Below are 21282 nucleotides of genomic sequence, written 5' to 3'. Positions count from 1 at the left end.
CGAATAAGTTATTCTATTTGATAGATTGCTTAGCATACTCAGACGGTGGGCGAGTATGCCATAAGAAGGACGAAGTTGATTCATACACCAAATTGGTAGATATTGGTAACGTGGCGAGGCCAAACGAAACCAATGTTTTATCGCAGGAGGAATTCATATGTGAACAAACTCAAGACAAAAGAGTCACCTGTGTTATCGATCGCTACGTGCCTTACGCCGATGGTCTTAAGGCTAAAGAAATGATTAAAAGAGATAATAAAATACTCCTCAAAACGGGAGGCTATTTAGTTACTTTAAACTATATTTGTTTTGAATCTTGGTGTGGATATAGCGGTGTGATAAAACCCACTCGTAGGGCCGGAAGATACGAACCGCCTGGTGGCAAAGTATACAGATGCTACTATGGAAACAAACAGCAAATCTGCAAAGAAATATCCGGCAGTTCAAGGAACGTTTACAATGAGCGTGGTTGGTTAAGTTCATAATAAAAAACAACAACAAAACGTTTTTATTAACCTTTTTTTACCAAATATTAACTAAATTAACTTATTAAGTAACAATTGATTTGATAAAACAATAATTTTACATAGAAACATTTAAGATATTATTAGATGTGATTTATGCATCGACTCAACTTATTACCAACTACGGCACCATGTTCGATCAGTTCGATGCATAGCGCGCGGCGTCAGAAATGTTATTCATAAACATGAATTTATTATGTGACTTGGGTTGCCTACAAATATGTGACCGAATAACTTATACTTAAGGTGGATGTAGTGATTATGCATGCCAAGTGTTACATAATAAACACGTAATCTGTTTATACCTTCTCAATTAGTAATTGGACTGTAATATTTAATAGAAGTACAGGGCTATGGATTGAAATTTCTGTTTCTAGCCATTTTCACGTCACTACTAATCAATATTAAACTCAAACTCAAACTTAAATTCCTTTATTCAATATAGAAGTATTACACTTTCTTATTGATTGTCAAGTTAAACACTACCACCGGTTCGGAAAAAGAAAACACCCTGACCTGAGAAGAACCGGCGAAAGAAACTCAGCGGGACTTTTTTTTTATGTCAAATTAATTATATACATAATTGTATATGAGTATTAATCAATTAATTATTGTATAATCTATTATTTTTTTAACTGAATGCTAATGATTATCATGATGGTTAGAATACCCAATCTATATTAAAATTTATATATAAATAAAAAATATAACATTTCTCTAAATATTACAATGATGGTGACGATTTACTCCTTACTCCGTTCGGCCACGGCCACCATTTTCAGGGAGGCTAGTTAACTGTGCACAAATGCAGTCTACACTTGTCCTCTTTCATAGTCAGCCAACACGATTGGAAAAATATCTAATTCAGAAACAACACCATTATGTGCTTTCCTATACTGTAATGATACAAAAGATACTAAGAGACCAAAAAAATAATACCAGACTATTATATAAGCATGACATTTTCGGTATTTAATATATTTATACTTATATTATAAATGCGATAGTTACTCTGTCCATCTGTCTGTGCTCTTTTACTTTTGTTTTTATACCTAACACCTAGTGGTTAATCGTCAAGTGTTAGGCATAAGAAGTACCCAAAACGAAACCGGGGGCGACAGCAAGTTTAATAATAATAACAAAATTTTGAGTTAAATACCTTTAAGAACACAAGTATTAATGATTATCATGCTTACTTGTTTCAAAGAAGGTTCCAGATAGTCAGATAAATTTTACTTTCATACAATCGCCCTGGCAGTGAAAGTGGACGAAGTTCTACCGCACGCGTACATACGTGCAAGACTTCATTTGGTATTTAATTGCGCAAGCATTATTTATATAACTTACATAATATATAAATCTTTATTTAATAATATTGTTACCATACACGTCATTGGTATTATGAATATCTAAAACAAATGAAGTATCAAAACCAGAATACCATCAAGTAGTCATACAGTGTTCCAGTTTGAAGGGTAATCGAGTCATATTTATTACAAGAAAAATCCTTTGACATCTTAGTTCCCATAACTATCTGATAATTGATTCGATAACACTAATATTTTACCACAAACATACAGTGCCATTTTTTTTTAAATAAACATATATTCATGAACCTTCTCCCGTGCCTTTTCTATTATTTGGAATTACATTTATTTTTGGTTTATCTGTATGTTTTTTTTTTTTAATTTCTATACAGCTATCGTACACTTCCAATATATTATAATATAAAGCAATGATTGTAATAATCTATCAATGATGTCTACTATAAGCCATGCAATACACACACCGGAAGTCACATATTTTTGTCTCGTATCAAAACAACTTAATCAACAAAAAAACTTTCTTGAAATAAAGTCTTAGAAGTAATTTTAAATTGTTAATTTATATAAAAAAAATATTATAATCATAAATTTTGTAAAGTGAGTAAATTGAATTAATAAGTGATTAAGTATTTTACCACACGAGAAACTATTATTCGAACCGTGTCCGTTTTAAGTATGAAACCTATTGCAGTCTCTTTTGTAACGGATATTTCTTAATATATAACAGTGAATGTCAAACTTGCAGACATAGCAAATAAATGACCATTAATGGATTTCATTTTTCAAAAATCGACTCGGCTGCGTGTTATACGTATATTATTTTTTTTAATCAATCGTATTATTCACAGTATATTTAAACACTATTTCATTTATGAAATAGTATATAAATATTAGTTTAGTTTCTTTCTTATATTTATAAATATGAAATCCACTAAATAAAAAAATATACTTAAAATTTAAATTATCTTATGAGTACCTATGTGTTGTATTTTAACTACACTTGACGGCAGCCTTGCCTAAGCTCTGAATAGATAATACAAACAATAGAACTGATGAGAAAGAACCAAATAAATTAACACGTTATACATTGAACGTGAAATATCGAAGCTGGTTAACTAACCGCCATACCTATACATCGATTGATATGAAACTAGCCTTATTGTCGAATATTTAATGGTCGATGTCGTATCGCTAAACCGATTGTTTCAAACAATAGTGTGACAGGAACCTTGCACCGAATGCTCTCAGCCGCGCTCGGAAGTGGCAACTGTGTTTGGCACACAATGCGCATTCTTGCTGAGATTGTTAACATAACGAGAATGAAATAATGATATATGATGATATTGTTACGTGATAACAGTACAATGGTAAGGCAAACGTAGACAACGAGTACTACTCATATCTGGTACTAGATGTATCGATCGCCCTTGGTGTCTTTATAGAAGACCACCGCTTCATTGTCGTTTGTTCATAACACAAGTTCCTCACATTAAAACCCACTTAAAAATTAAATAAGATTAATATATATGCGATAAAATGTTTCTGCATAATACAGGTCGATTGCAACTTCGTTTAAAGCTTTGCAAAGTCTAAAGTACTTTGCTGGCTGAATGCGCTCGATATGAGATAATAAAACAAGCAACCAGGGGCCAGTTGCAAGTAAGACAAGGCGAATGTGGAGCAAGTTATCGAACCACTAACCCGTATATTACGTAATACTCTACCGTTCTGTACAGGGTTCTTAGCATGTGCAATGGTTTTAGTTTACCTTCACTCCAAGCAAAGATGCGAAATTAAATTTCAATATATATTTTAGTATTGTAACATTTTTTATTGATTCAATTATCTTAAAAAAGTCACCAAAATAAAACCGCATGCATAAAAAATGAGTTCAGTAATAAAAAATCTAAACTTAACTTAATACATAAGTAATTACATAGATATTTTTCAATTTTTTACAAGCTAAGTGATTTTTCCTTATAAAAAACAATCATTAAAAATACGCTTACACACACTTGTATTAGCTAAAGCTATTGTATGTTTGAAGTGGCAACCCTAAACCCAACCTAGAGTCATACGCTGTATCTAAGGGCTAGCCTACATTACGAAAAAAAGTATGCGATTCTATTTTTTTGTACGTATGTTATCATATGTGGGCAATCACGAAATTTACAGAACAACTTTTTTGGTACAAAACAAATTTATAACAACGCTCAGTGGATATAAGTCACAAAAAGCAAAATCGTGATGTCTGTTTTTGTGCAGTGCAGCCTTTGCCTTATCTTCGTCCGCCACTCTCACGCTGCCCATTAGGATACACCCACTAATTTTATAAGAAACTTGAATCTATGGTATTTATTAGTATGACCTGATTTCAAAATGATATATTTATATAATGTGCTTATAAATCTCATTGAACCCATAAAGGAAATTGCTGAATGTAATTACGTTCTATTTATTGAGCAATTACTTCGTTTTTAAGTTAATTATGTTGCCGTAATATCAAATATGTAATACATTAATTATTTTTTATAATAAAATAACCAAATAACTTCAATTATTTTAATATTGGAAATATTAATATAATTAATTATGTATATTTTTACATATGATTACTATTAGTTTTTGAGTATTACTTAAGCCAAAAACAAGATTTATTCTTCTATGTATTATATATATAACACATATTGAGTTTGATAACAATCGTTATCGTGGCTTATTATGTTTTCGAAGGTGTGTTTGCTAATATATAATGGTGCGAAAATAAAAAACTACATAAAGTCTATGAAAATCTAAAAAAGGTATTCAACCCAAATGTTTCAGCACAGTAACTCGAGATCTACGACTAAAAGTCCACTATACCAACGATCAATCAACGATCGATTTCGATATCTAAAGATACAACCAGAAAAGTGTAAATACATAAAAACGTTGATTAAAATGGAACAATTATACTTATATCATCGATCAAACTAAAAAAATATATCGATCGAATTTCATGCAAAAAGTTTAAACTTCAACAAACTAGAATTCATAACAATATAAATTACTTTAAAACGAACAGAATTCCATAACAATTTCAGACACTTGAAAGTTCGCCGCACTAACTTTTATTTACAGAATACGATTGGGTAATATTATATTATTATTGGGTATTCAATACAATCGTAAAGTGTTAAAGCTTTTAATAATATCGAGACCTTTTTGACTCAACAAATTTGAATGGGAAAATTAGTTTACTGACAACCTTTCTCTGAATTCGTCGGTCCTCCTCCTGCCGTGTCGCGTAGTCCGCTTGTTCATACGTGGTCATATTGGTATTTATAAATATAAATATGTTATGTCTATTTCACTTTAGCTGTCAATTAGCCAAAACAGTCTGAATAAAAGCATTATAAATATGGCACATTGAAATACTTTTTCAATCCCTCTTATCCGTGACCATTTTGATATCGTATCGCGGCAGTGTCGTCTACTTTAAATAATAATATAATTGGCGTTACGCACGAAAGGATAATCTTACACCAATATTCTTTGACGGAATATTATCAAGTGAAACATTAAACTTGCACTTGAAATATGTCTTTTATTTAAAGGATTGCTTTTAGAGTTTATTGAATGAAACTTGTCCAGTGCACCTAATAACATAATTTCACCAACGAACTTAAGTAGAACTCAGTCAATTGGACATCAGATACTCTTCAGCTATTTTAGCGCTAAACATCAATATTTATTATATGAATAAATGATTTAATATGATGTATTTATGCAGGCACTGCGTCACTGAAAAAAAAATCGTATTTCACTCGTGACAACCGACTTACGGTCATACCCAATTTTGATACGTGGAACCTGTAATTATTACGATCAGTGGTGTAGCATATCACATTCTGACATTTCAGGCTCATGTTCTGCAGTCGTTTTCGAAGTTATTCTTACAGAATACGTTTTCAGATCACCGTTTTACTATTTTTTGCAGTTGTCCGTAATATCTCACTTAGATAGAAGACAGATTGCCAATGCAAACGTGCTTCATTTGCAACGCTCCAATAATAACCATGTTGACATCTGTATTTCATCCTCTCTGGTTTACATTTAGAAAAAGTAATTCTTATGTCTATTTAAGCAATATATGTGAAAGTGAATTTGTTTGTAACGCTTAACGACTCGAACGATATTCATGAAATTTTGCATATTATACATTGTTAAGGGAACAGGAACGGACGTATGTAATACCAGAAAATTAGTACGCATATATTATAGTAATTGTACTAAAAATGTGCCTTCTTCAAATAAAAAGGATAAAACATAAACATGTCTTTATAACGTGATGAATATGTAGTTTAACTTGAATTTGATTATATAACTAACGCACCCATATTAAGTCGCCAGGTCATATTTCGCAAGCGAGTGCCTTAGAAATAGCAATATTTATACAAGATAAGTCTAAATTGGCATCAAGGCTGCGTAAATATTTATAAACTGAAAACTTTTTAACTTACTATGTATTCAACTTTTGTACTAGTTTATTTTTCGCGATTGCATTCCGCAACATCTTGTTATCGAATAACAGGGAAAATGCTATATTATTACTGATTATATTAACTGACTTTGCGTCATTTATAGCAATACCGACATTTTTTACCGCCCTGATACTCCAATACTTTAAACGTTTTTTTTTTTATTTTATAACAGCAGAATACGGCTATTTATTTCAAAATTTTATTATAACTTTATATAAAATTAGGTTAAGAAATTTAGTAAATTTACTTTATCACAAACTATTGCAAATTTATTTATTATGAGACGAAATAATATTAGCCGGTTAATATTATGTCGATCAGATAATTTTGCTCTTGCTGTGCACACTGTCTTTAACTCTTATCGCAATGCAAAACTATATTGCTAATAATGCTGACCAAACTATTTAATCATCACGGAATATCTGATTAATATGTCGTGACCGATATTACTATTACTTTATCGCAACCGACTAATGTTTGTGTTATTAAAATATATACGCCACTCTATGAATACATTTAGCATACCAACAAATGTGTTGGATATCGGTCAGACGTTATGTGAACCAGCTTTATATTTAAATCAAACTATTTAACAATTGCTTGTTTATATACATCAACCTTGGTTAAATATATGGTATCGTTAAACGCCTAACCGCAGTTTACAATAGATTATTAAAGCGAGGTCTTTGCCAAAATTACCCACGTTCAATACTAGACAGAAGACAACTGCAATTTAGATGCGCCCACAAAGCAAACAATATCTAATTGATTGTGTCTGTATTCATTGATATTTTATTGCACAATTCAGGCATGTGTTTTCAAATTATCACATGTCAATGTTAAGCCCAGATACATACCGACATGTGTCAAAGATAGAAAAAACATATGCCATGCTAAAGAGTAACTATTAAAACAGACTTTACTTATTATTGTATATCATATTTATTGTTATCGTGTACGCATACCGGGTCAGCATTTCGTATGTCATATTAATAATAAATATTAAACGACTTAGGTGTATTACCTATGCACATTTATGATCTAAATGTTAATATCTACTAAAATCAACAGCGGGAAGTGGACCTTAGGAAAATTTACATTTTGATCTGTATATATTCAGTTAAGTTATTACCGCACACAACTGTGATGCGCGAATAGAACGATTTTATAGATTAGTTGTCGCCACGGCTTCGCTCGCGTTTTAGGGGTCTTCGTCAAGTATTAGTCATAAAAAGTACCTACATCCTTATTTGGTGTTCAATATTACGTCACACCAAATTTCATTAAATTCGGTTCAGTGATGTTTGGCCTTGAAAGAGCAGACAGATAGACAGAGTTACTTTTGCGTTTATAATATTAGGTATAGTTATTTAATTTAATAGAAAACTAAGATTTTTATACATAATCAGTAAAAAGATGCGTCAAATGAGGGCAGATAATTAATCAAAACTCCGCTAAAAATGTTCATTTTCTACTTTCGTTCACTATGAATGGAATTTTATAGAATATATAATTAGAGACACGTCACACACGACTACGTTAACCCCAAATAAATGGGATTTTATTTGTCAAATGCTTCGAATATAGCGGATTTCGTTATTATCGTTTATAGTTTATTTTTTATTGAACGAGTAGGTATTTGAGCAAAAACTTTTAGATAAGCGCCCAGAAAGTTGAAACTTATGCGACAGTCCCTAGTATAGGCGACACTTTTACCTAAATACAAGCCAAAAATTGACAATACAATATACAATACATAAAATACGAACAAAAAAGAAGGTTAATATGTATGTATAATTTAAAAAACCTTACATCTTTAAAAAAATAATAAAACATTAGCGCATTATTTAAACAATTACGTATTAATATGCAGATTATGTATTAAAATTAAATGTACTTTCAAAATAAAGACTCGAAATATTATTTTTTCGACAATGTTATCGGTAGCGGGACACAAAGGTTACATCGCTGTCAACAATACAATACTCCTAAACCTTGCATAAAATCCGACCGAGTAACTCAAGGCTTTACTCATAAGTCATAATATCAATCTGTTTAATCAATGTCATTTAACAAACACAAAGAACTTATCAATCAAATAAATCAATAACATTAAATACACTAGATTCACCTCGAAATTATTATTATCTTGCGCGTAGTGTCCCAAAGATGCACTAACGCGTGACGTTAAGAAAAATTGCTATTGCATTGTTTAAGGCGCTTCAGATTCGTCACTCAAATACCGAACAATAGAATTGAGAAATTGAGAACCAGCATTTTGAGATTGGAAGATAGATTTTAAACTAATTTGTAAAAATATAAGCTTTTTATAATTTCATGTTACTAAATACCAAATAACTCCAAATAGCAATAGTATTTTTTTACGGATACAAATAAGGTATTAAAATAACTTAATTAGCTATAAAAAATCTTGATCAAAATTAACAAATTTGATCAAGAATAACAATAATTTAACAATCCAAATTAAATCTTTATGGAAAGTTGAAGCCGTAAAAACCATACCCATTAGCATCTCATCAAGTGCAGTTATTCCGCACTCACTATTCCCTAGCTTACAGTCACCCAATATTCACAAACTTACTTTTATTTTATTACAGAAAACAGTTATACTCAATACCTGCAGACTTATCCGGAAATTCTTATCGAATGTTTTGGTGATTTTAATTCAATTTTTGTTTTCGCAAAATTCCCACAAAAATGCAATTAAAATCTCGAAAAAACGAGAGCAGAGATTAAGAAAAATAAATATATAATAATATAAATTGCACAACTGCCCCAAAAACAATTAATCATAAAAATAAATATTATCTGAATGGTTGAGGAAAAAATCTTTGTTCGCTATATTTTTTTAGTATGTCCTATAAGAGTCTGAATATAAAACTATTGCAAAGTAATAACCTACCCTAAAAATTAAAAAAGTATAAAATATTGACTAACTTCTTTATTTTTAACAGAATGTTAGTACCTTAAACATATTGTTAATTTTAATATTTTAACTATGAACGATGAAGGTTTATTCATTTATTTTTTAAATATTGCGTACAAAATGGCTGAACTACGATAGTGTTTTATCCAAAAAAAAACGAAAACATTCGTACGTCGTACGTTTCATAACTAAAGCTGGCTAACTTTGGAGATACATCAAAACAATGTATTAAAAAAAGGTATACAGAAAAGACGGTGACATTATGTACCTCGGGCATTTTGACGCTGTAAGAAATAATGACCATTTCTTACAACACATCATTGTAATTATACTGGCTCACTCACCCTTCAAACACAATAATGAGTATTACTGTTTGGTAAATTAATATGATATGAGTAGGTGGGATCTACCCAGACGGGCCTGCACAAAGCACTACCAACAAATATATTAAATATTTTCTTGGGAAGCGCACTTATAATTTTCTTTATTAATGAATTAATACAGTGATATATGCATTAAATGAGACTATTTCAAGCCTAAACATTTATCACAACGACATGTTTCTCCATCGGCATTTGATTTATTCAATAACATTGTCTACGCTTTTATCGCAATCTTGAATCGACATTAACAAATACACGAAACACATTTGTATCATTCTCAATGTAGAACACTAAAAAATATTAAGAAAACTTCTAAAACTATTTCTCTTCATATTGAAATATCAATACGTTCGAATTTATTTCAATTTATTACTCAGTTGCTTACGTTTTGCAATAGAAATTTGCAACATTTGAACTATTTTTATTACATAACTAATAAAGATATGTCTTGTGTTATCTTAGATTTATCGGCTTGGATACATAGATACTTTTTAATAAAATGTATTTAATTGGAAAGCTAATGGCCATAAAAACAATTTTGCCATTAAGTACTAATTATAACTATTTTTAGACCTCAAGTAATATATAAACGAAAGGGGCACTAGCAGTTCCTTATCTAAGCAACGATAACTATTTAAGCAGGTCACGAATGTTTACGTAAAATGACAAAGTTTGACTCACCGCGAGTGATGTGGTATCTTACTGCGTGGGTGAAAGCGAGTTAGTGGGCAGCAAGCACTAACCATCCTTCGTAAGTTGATCGAACATGGTACATTTCCGTAACTCACATCACGGGATGTAAGATTTCACATTCTTTAAACGTCTTATTGCATATGAAACCACTTAAGAAACCGGAAAGAACTGGATGGGTTACAGGAAATCAGATTGCCTTTAAAGATTCCCATGAAGACTGGTCCTTCTCGACATATGCTCCTGTTGATGTTCAAATAATATATGTCTAATAGTTGTTTAATGTTTTAACAATTATGTATATCTTTCGTAAATCAAAAATCATAACAACAATATTTTTATAAAATGTTTCGAAATGTACACTTGAATGTTGCGTCAGTAGTCACATTAAGGCTTAAGGTGTCTTTGAAAAATAGCATTAATATCATTGTTATAGCCAAGAATTATAAGTTCATCAAATAATTATATAATTAAGTTTTAAGTTAACAACGCAATTATTGATTATATTTTTGCAATATTAGTGCTTTCTAGGTCTAAATTTCTACAAATTATTATCACGCATATCTCTTGTCTAATGTATCTGTTGATCCTCTAAAACATACACATTTATTATTGGATACTCTATCCGGTATAAACCCTAATGAAACTGACAATATGTATTGTCAGTGCCTTATGGCATACTGTTGTCTAATCAGAGACTGTGAAGATTGAAAAGATTCCAAATACAATTAGGTAAGGTACTATTTTTATTAAGTATTTTAATTTCTTGATATTCCTAACAATAAATTAAACTTGTGTATATTTAAATTGTTACTCTTAACTTATAACGTTTTGTAAGTATTTAATTTATATGGTGCATTTATATTATATTTAAAAAAACAGTTATGGTACGTAGTCTAGTAAGAACCTATTCTATAAAAATATTGTTACATATAAATTTAAGTATGATATAATATATGTATTATAAAGTCTTATATACTAACTTCCGCTTCGCAAACCACACAATAATAGTAGATATATATTTGCACATCAAACAAATGATCAAGATCAATTTGGAAAATATAAGACGTGTAAGTAATTATGCACCATACGCAATGGAATGTACGGACTATATTTGGCGTTTGTGTCCGTAACATAGGCAATAAAAGTAAATACAACATAAAAAAAAAATATTTCAAACATATAATCTACAATAAGATTTTTTCAAATATCGACCGACAGTTTCAGACTTAACTAGAATAATCCACCATTCACAAAGTGCTTGTTTACACTATATAAATATAATTAAATAATAATAAGATAAAGTAAATTAATTTTAATCGTTATTATATCCATTTACCTGTCCATTAGAAAGTACATTTCGGCACATACCGAAGCGTATGATGTGCAAAAAATTGTGTAACAATACATCAAGTGTTTTCGTATTTGACTTCCGATCGGACATGTTGAATTTGTTGCAAACAATGTGCACACGCATATTTTCTCATGTGACCGTTCACGTGATTTGTATCTCAAACACAAACTTGTTTTAAATCATGGAATTTTATCGATGCAAACATTCCTTGGTAACCGTTCTAACTCCATATAGAGTAATTTATCTTTAAAACTCATTAAAACAGTTTAATATCTGCACGTGTCGTAAGAAATTAGCAATTGGGAACGATTTTATACGTTCTCGAATTTCTGAATTAAATAAAATGCATTCGATAACTCCGGTGTGGCTGTCGTTTCTTGGCCTAAATATGCCAATAGCTCGATAATAAAATCAATTAAGAGTTAAGAAATTCAGATTTCTTTAATTGTGTTAACGTTTATAAGTATTATGAAAGTAATTTATGTAACGACATGAGGACGTTTAAGAGGCTGTTACTTTAGGGTTTGTACAAGTGTCGCTAACTAATAATAATCTTACAGATAGATATTATTACAAAGCACCAATATGACAAAATTAAAGGGCAAAGAGCACAAAGATTAATGAATGAAATAATCCTATAAACGACTTTAAGCTAAGGTGACCTTTCTTTAAGTGTTGCATAAATTAATAACTAGACTAACACTAACAAAAAGCTCGTAACGACGTAGAATTTAAAAAATCGCTTGTAGCACTTTCATCGAGGTAGTAATGGTAGTAAATGCATAATTCGGGCATTTTAATAATGTCATTAAATATATTTTCTCAGGCACGTAATTTCATTTAGGTTACGCATATCTGTAAAAGGTTGGCAACCTTGCATGGAGGTACACACGCTTACGTCAGGCTGCTTTCATCGCGTGAGAACCACTGCTTGTTGTATGGCGCATCACTCTCGATGTTTCCGGAAAAATAAACTTACCTACTTATGAAACGTCACATAATCCAGATCATAAATAACAAAATTTTTAATAAAATATCTTAATCTAACTTTTTTGTCTTTATTCATAATTATTATCAATGCGTATAACAGTGAATTAATCATTACGTTCTGTTGTTTGAAAACTATTGCAAAATTATTAAAAAAAAAAAAATCAAATGATAAAATTATAGCTACATCACATAAAAAGTTTAATATAAACTTTTTACTAAATTCCCAAAGGTATGTGATAACGCTTTTAATGTAAATTAAGATTGATAAACATAACGAGTTCCAAGGTTATTACAGTACGTGCAATGCGGATTTGCGCATTTTGCAAACCCACACAGTCCGTGGGTGGCGCCTACAAACACAAAGGACATGGTCCAATGGATCTGGAACTATACAAACGCGCAACAAACTCAGTACAACTATTGAACTACCTTTAAGAAGTATTACAACTAACAAGCTAAGTAATTGCACGCCCACTGCTTACTGCTGATCTCATATTTCGACATTCTCACTGTAGCCTTAAAATTCATGACATCAACAACATTTTAATTAAGCCATTATAATTACGTCTCTGTAGTACACGTAAAAAAGTCACCAAAAAACTTACACAACACCTACCTACACGGAAGTTTAAATTGTCTTTAAAACTCAAGAGCTATTACTTCTATATATTCACTATAATAGTAGGTATATAATGAGTATAGAAATGTTATTGAGACGCTCATTTTATCAAATAATCGCAACGGAGTGTGGGCTGCTACAATTATTAAAATTGTTCCTTCGTATTTAACATTTATCTTTAAATATCTAAAATAATATATACTCCATAAAAGGTAGCCTAAGTCATCATATATTTAATTTCATATATGGTCACCGTCGCGCAATATCTGATTCATGGGTTTCACCGTGATTAGTCTTAACTATGTAAAAAAATCTTAAGATTCGAAGAATTAATAAAATTGCCATTTGTTTATATAGTTATTATATATATATATATACATATATATATTAAATAATTTATATATATATATATATATTAATTTTAATTATATTTAATTATATATTTTAAATATATCGTTACTCTATTGGCTAAGTTGTACGGTTGCTATACCAAGAGTTAATCTCAGGTAACCTCAATTGATATCTCCTGCGACGGTGTTTAGTCAAACATCTGGGCAATCAAAGCGCGATAGCATAATTTAAGCTGTCCAGGGATTTTGAGATGGACACTCTAATTTGGTCAGGAGGCCATTATTTAAAATATTATTTAGTAAAATGTTAATTACCTTAAGTAAATTGATAATCATACAAATAAGTCGAACATACAAAACAAACTGGTACCTACTTAACTATGTAAACATTCGTGAAAAATATTTTTCCAATATCCCTTGCTTATAACTTAAGCGGATAGCAAAAAATTATCTCAAATAGTTTTAATTAGTAAGAAACCCATAATTTAAAGTAGCACTCTTAAGCTGTTTACTAGAACAGTCTACAGTTAACAATTGCACGGTATGTCTTAGCATAGAATTAATTACAATGCGACAAGTATTCTGATTTCTGTGTATTGTCCACATCTATGGTGAGTCATAATAAGCCGTGATATACAACAAATTAAAGCAAGGATTACGCAAGACAACCTAGCAAGTACAAGGTCCTTAAATAGAACACTAATTGTTAGATACAAGGCGCGTGTCCATAACGTTAGTTTTGAAACAATAACTTCGTGATATAATACGATTTCCGTTCTAATTTTACTATTCGATATTTTTGAATGACAGTTATGTGTTGAACTTTTACATTCATAACAAATCCATAAATAACAGTTATATAAAAGGCTTCACTACAAGACACTAGTTACAGTACAAACCATGTCCGTGTGAAATTATGTCATGAATGCTAACAGCATTTCTCCTTTGATGCTAAATAGAAGATAAATGAGCAACTGTCTTACATCAATAACGTATGTATATATCAATCATATCATGTATATTTACTTGGGCATCAAGCAAAACCTGCGGGCCCATTTTAACGATTATTTCGTGTTTATAAGCCTATTTTATATTTCGCTACACTTAAATAGCCTGAGTTATTACAATAAAATAGTAATTGAAAAAACAACTTTAAAATACGAGGTTTCCTTATCTAAATTAAATTGCTGTAATGCGACGCCTTAGGTAAAAGTAGTGTAGACCAGAACGACAATATAGTAGTTTTATTTTAAAATACCATGAATTGCTATTTATAACGAGAATTTTATTTAATCTGATTACATCCATATTAAATATTTTATAAAAGGTTTATTAAAACATTAGAAAAAAACTAAAATATTTGCTAAGCACACAACAATTAAAACGTACATGTTTATTTTATAAAAATCTGAAAAAATGACTCTGAGTATTATATGAGTCATTATTTGATTTTATGGTCAACGCGATGCGAACATTTAGATTTGAATTCCTATTAGGCATATCTTAATAGCTGTCTTAGGATAAACATAGTCACGATAATTCGTATGAAATCCTGTATAACATATTCTGGTCGCTTGGCAACGAAAATTTATTATTATTAACGGTAACGCATTATGAGAATTTGAACTTTCAGTTTCTTGTTGAAAATTGTCACCTAATCTAACATGCGTGTGCGTTTCCGCGTAGGTCCTTAGCTCTCGACCCACGTTTGTTCCCGAGGTTACGACAACGCCAACCTCGTATGTTATGCTGATGAACACCTCTATATTATTATTCTACGAGACTAGTCATGTATAAGGCTACAGTATGCGCATCTATCAGCATTGTGCTAAGCTTCTTCCTAGTATGTGACTAATCTCGTTTGTTAGAAACTCAATCATATTGGCATAATCTATTATGAAAATCACCAATCTTATTCTCAATCAATACTCAGGAAATTATTTTTTAGCAAATAATTTAAGCTTCTTATTATTGTACTAAAATATAATTTCTCAGTAAATTCTCTGGGAATTACAGTATAGCGTTAAAATTTAACTATAGCAATTTCTCAAAATTGATCAAGGTAATATTTTGAAGCAAATTTTAAACTTCGAATATATATTTTAAAATATATTTATTGATAGAACAATATTGTGGTATAACGTGGGTTTACTAGGGCACATTACAAAAATTCTAAATTACACCTAATTGTTTCTTGATATAATTAATTTGTCAACATATTTTGAGACTTTATCGTATCACACCTAAGTTAAACACCTTTAGACAGACTGGTTTTGGATTTCTTTCCTAACTTCTTATATACACCTAACCATCTAAGTTTTATCTTGATTATGCTCTTGTAAATAATTTATGTTTACTTTAAAAATCTTACAATCGTGCGAATATTGGATTGAAAGATTATGTTTGGAAAACTCTATAAGTCCTAAAAATCAATCGTATAAATTTTTTTTCGTTGAACGAGAATCAAAATTGTTATTCTATATCTAATATTATGTAGCATAGAACCATTAACGCATTACGAATTGCATATATTAATTTTTTTTTGTTTTTATTATTACATATAAATATAATTTTACAAACAAAGCATACCATACATCATTATACAAGCAATTGTTGTCAATATGTTTTTAATTGCAAATGACACCTTGACACATAGGTATCTTATAAGTTAGACCGATTTTCCTGTACATATTTTTCCTGTCAGTTACATTTTCTAAAAAAATATTTATACCGAGAAACCAAATACATCGTGATTTTTTTATACACTTGTAAAAAGTTTGTTTCTTTTTAATTACGAATTTTAAAATTTAATTTAATTAAAAAAAAATGTATTGTATATTATCATATAAGTTTTATCATGATTTAGTGTATTGAGTTCGTTTTTTAAGAAAATTCCGAGACTAATAATAAAATTCAAACGGTTGTAATTAATTTTCAATAATTTAATTTTATTCACTAAATTCCATTGCTTCATGCTGACCTTCGAGGCCTACTTAGCATCCATTGTTCAATAAAGTGCTGGTTCCGTGCGTCTCTAATTCGTGGCTTACCCATTGTTTTTTCACACAAGCCCGATTTTACGGATAGGTGCACATCGCGGGAAGACAGCACCCACGAAAACAAAATAATTTATGAATCTGCAAAATAATACATGTTTTAATTAAGATGTAAACCATCTTCCCTGCCTAATGAAAAAATCTATTAAAATTACACATATATATATGTAGGTATATATAATATCAGCTGAAATATGGCATATTTAAAAAACAATATAATAACAGACGCAGAGATGGCCAGGTGGGTCGAACACATGAATCTTAACCGTAGGCATCACTGAATTTTCATATAGGTACTTCATTTCTGCTTATAATTTATCTCGTGCTCAGCGTTTAAGGATAAATCGTTAGTAAATCTGCGATCCCTCCTCAAAATGAAAGATAATTAATCCAGCAGGGAAACCTTATCTAGCCGATATTTTCCTCTACATTAATTACATAAAATTGTATTATTGCTTAATTTTATATTGTATTTTTTTTTCAGATGTGCGCATACAGCGCCCTAGCTGCTCTAGATGGTTATAGCGCACAACAAGATCCCGATCAGTTCCATATACAAACAGATGAAGATGACGATCGGTATTTCCTTTACCAAACACACAACGGCCAGTATCGTAAGGAACGGCGACTCAAAGATGGTTCAGTAGTCGGTAAGATGAATTTTAATAAAGCAATAAAATAATGAAATAAAACTTAGATATTTGATAAAATAATTAGATACTGAATATGAAAATAATGTCACCATCAGTTTACCCGTGGTTTACCCTTTTCCCGTTTATCTAGCATAAGAGCACAGGGCACAGAATTTGTTTAATATAACATTGTGAAAAAAAGGATTTAGCACAATTTTACGACCAGCTTAACAAACCTTACGCTGAAGAGTCTTCTCTCGAAATGATTATACTCGTAGGAAGTTTTCCCACTGACACACACTTTGAGCATATTGCTTCCAATGGTATGGTGCACTTAACACAAATAATGCACCTTAGTCGGCTTAAATAACGATTATACTCTATCGGATCATAAAATTTAAGTATTTAATTTTCCAAGATGGCCCAGTGGTGCCCAGTGGCCAGAACGCGTGCATCTTAACCGATGATTTCGGATTAAAACCCAGGCAGGCACCACTGAATTTTCATGTGCTTAATTTGTGTTTATATATCATCTCGTGCTCGGCGGTGAAAGAATACATCGTGAGGAAACCTGCATGTGTCTAATTTCTGAAACGAAATACTGCCACATGTGTATTCCACCAACCCGCATGGGAGCAGCGTAGTGGAATATGCTCCAAACTTTCTTCTCAAATGGAGAGGAGGCCTTAAATTTGCAGGCTGCTAATCTAAGTATACTTTACTCAAAACTTAAACTTGGTGCACCGACCAATTTCACTTACGTCAATCGTTCGGGCGATCCTTCAACATAATGTACCAGTCATGTCTATAATGTACCAGTTCAAATTCGAGCATTACATAAGTTAGTGAGAAGAACTGATCGTTTCATTGCGAAACCTATAATGATATAATTTGTAACATTAGTGAGAGAAAAGAACCAAGCATTACAGTGTAAATACAACTAACTTGACTGCAGGCTCAAAATCGTATCTGAGATTGTTACATAAGATAGGCGAAAGCTGCCGGTAAAGGACCGCCCGTACTGCTCCGGTCCTCCACTCTTAGGATGACTTACAGTATATACTTTTTATAGCCTATCTATATTTTATTTTACATAAATAGGTTATCTAAACTAAAAAGACATTTTGCAATTGCACTGATAGATTCTTAGGTCAAATAAATAAACTCTTCAGCTTACATGTAAAGCTATCGCCGGTTAGAAACTCATTGTTTACTCTTTTCCCCTAATTAAACAATAGTGTATATTAGTACTATATACCATAAGGCTTATTAGATCTAATATACCAAAATTAAAAACTGCTTTTAAGGAAATTAGTCCTTGTTACAAGGTTTTATTTTTAAGCTTATCATTACTTTATTCTTAACGATGTTATATTCTTTAATACCAGAAATATGCGTATTTAATAAAAAAAAAAAAAAAATAAGTTTTACTTAAATCAACATATATTTAATTAAAGTATTTTTTGAGTGTAAAATATTAATAGCCCTCTATCTTCTAAAATATAATGTTTCACATACAAAGAAATTTAATTATTAAAACATTTTGTGGTTTCAATAAGTGTTCACATGAATATAAAATATTATCATTTGTGGATCAGTCGTTATATTTAATTCGAGCTTGATATAATCTTAAATGTCGGATTAATACCCACGTCCACGGTAGTCACACATAAGTCATACCAATGAGGCCAAAATCTGAATCATCGTACAACTAAGTCTGGTAAATTTATTTCCAGGAACCACGGGCTGGGTGGGCGCTGATGGATTTTTAAGACTACAAGACTACATCGCTGATGACCAAGGATACAGAATTTATAAGTCGAAGACAGTTTACGTGGGGGAAAACCGCCCGATACGAGTATGAATTATTATTTAACGAATATTTAATAATATAAGAAGTGCTTACAAAATAAATATTAGATTGTAAACAAGTTAAATTTCAAAAATAAATATATTTTTTTGAGTATTTTAATTGAACTATGCATATTAATAAATCATTAATTGTTTCAGGAATCTCTTAAAATAGCAAAAACCGCACCAACTGATTCTGGTTTTAACATAACTCCAGCACCAGCCCCTCATCCTCCGCGAGGGACTCCACGCTTCAGTACGACAACTCAAACCCCGCTTCCTCATTCTTCTACACAGAGTTTACACAATATTTACCCCACAGAAATATCCATTACACCACCACCTCTATCGTATTCGCGTCCAACTTCAACACCAAAAGTTAATGTGTCGCCGAACTCTATCGATTCATCGACACAATACGATTTTAAGCCAACTGTAACACCAATCACAGCTAGTGAAGCTTCCTCAACGCCGAATCCTTACAATTACGATTTATCGAACACTAATACAATAGACGGATATTACGCAAGTGATAGCTCTCCTAATGGCCGTTTTGACGTTATCAATCCGAATTCCTATAGGCATGCAAATGACTGGACCAGAAGACAAAGGCCTGAAGTGCACCTCGGCGATGGCTACACTCCACAATTCCCAGGCTATGATGGTGTCGCCTTTAGAAGGAACGGATTCCGATACTATCTTCCTAAACAGTATCATGAAGAAGAAACCCAAGATGCTGATGAAAGAACAGGTAGTTTTGGATATATAGATCCTTTCGGAATTCGTCGAGTAATATATTATAACACAGCACCTGGACAAGGGTTCCAAATTCGAAAAAACAACAGATATGTTGGCCATGATGCCACTCCTTACGACCCAAGACCTGCAAAGTGATGTATAAATATTCAATTTGTTGTAGTTACCACATAGAGCAGTATTCTAATTTTAAATAATCTTCAAGTGATTGCTAGAGACAAAACGATTGATCTTCGAACGAAACCTCTTAGCCATATTATTTTTCATAAAGTTAAGTTACACAGTAGTCATATATTTTAAATGAATAAATATAATTTATTTTAGAATGACATATGGTTTCGCTAAATTAATAAAAAGATAATCGGACTAATAACAAGCTAAATAATTCATTGAATTCATAATTACTTGTGCCATGAATTGAAACTGACGGACAAAAAATACAGTACTTACGCTAATAGTTACGAAAACATTTAGAAATATGAATATATTATTGGCGTTGTTTCCATAATGCAAAATTTACCGTAATATGTTGATATTTGTAATAAAATACTAAAAAGGATTTAGACTAGTAGTAGTAAGGCCGTATGAAGCGAGCATTGAACTTGACTTAATTTGTTATTTTCTTACGAATGAGTATTGCGTAGGCATATTATAGTCAAGCTTTACCGTTTAAGGACAAATCCTTAAATGTACAAAAAGTATTTAAAATATAAAACTTATAAATTTATTTTTATTCTTATATTAAAACTATCTTATATATTTGTAAAGTATATTAATTGTAAAGGTACATTTAAGTATTTAGTTTATTGTATTTAACTTGGTGACAGTACTTGCAGTGTTATAGCGAATGATTGGTCATTTTAACTATAAATGCTATGGAATTTAGAAGATATTTAATGACTTCTCGTTGCTATGACAATTTAATGGGAAATATTTATAACACTTATTTAACTAGATAACCAAATATAAAATGTTATTTATAATCAATTTATTTTATACGTGTAATTACTTCTTATAATGATAAAATTTGTGATTTACAACACTAAATTGCAGCAGCATTTAGTAATAAACTATTTGTAATTAATTATTACAATTTACAAATGTATTTCTAATGACACTCCAATAAATATTTCTTATTTAATAAAACTTTGTTTTAATATATAAATAACAGTCGTATTTAAATTGAATTTCTTATCAATAATGATAAGTAACAGCCTGGAAACGACCCTCTAAGGCCTCCGCTCCCTTTTTGGGAAGGTTGAGTTCTCAATCAAAGGGTTGG

The 21282-nt window shown here is 30.9% G+C and overlaps 1 protein-coding gene across 2 annotated transcripts in view; it reads left to right on the top strand.

Moving 5' to 3' along the window:
* The window catches only part of LOC125064253, a 29135-nt gene extending 8064 nt beyond the window's left edge, over positions 1-21071 (top strand). For both annotated transcript variants that reach the window (XM_047671203.1, XM_047671204.1), the window contains exons 3-5: positions 17246-17411; positions 19130-19251; positions 19404-21071. In XM_047671203.1, coding sequence (XP_047527159.1) covers positions 17246-17411; positions 19130-19251; positions 19404-20138 — 1023 coding nt within the window. In that variant the 3' untranslated portion in view covers positions 20139-21071. The remainder of the gene's footprint in view (positions 1-17245; positions 17412-19129; positions 19252-19403) is intronic.
* The last annotated feature ends 211 nt before the right edge of the window (positions 21072-21282 follow it).

Source organism: Vanessa atalanta, chromosome 5 (assembly GCF_905147765.1).
Source record: "Vanessa atalanta chromosome 5, ilVanAtal1.2, whole genome shotgun sequence".
In the NCBI taxonomy this organism is placed as follows: Eukaryota; Metazoa; Arthropoda; class Insecta; order Lepidoptera; family Nymphalidae; genus Vanessa; species Vanessa atalanta.
Note: the sequence above shows the minus strand (reverse complement) of the source record. Positions and strands in the feature narration are given on the sequence as shown.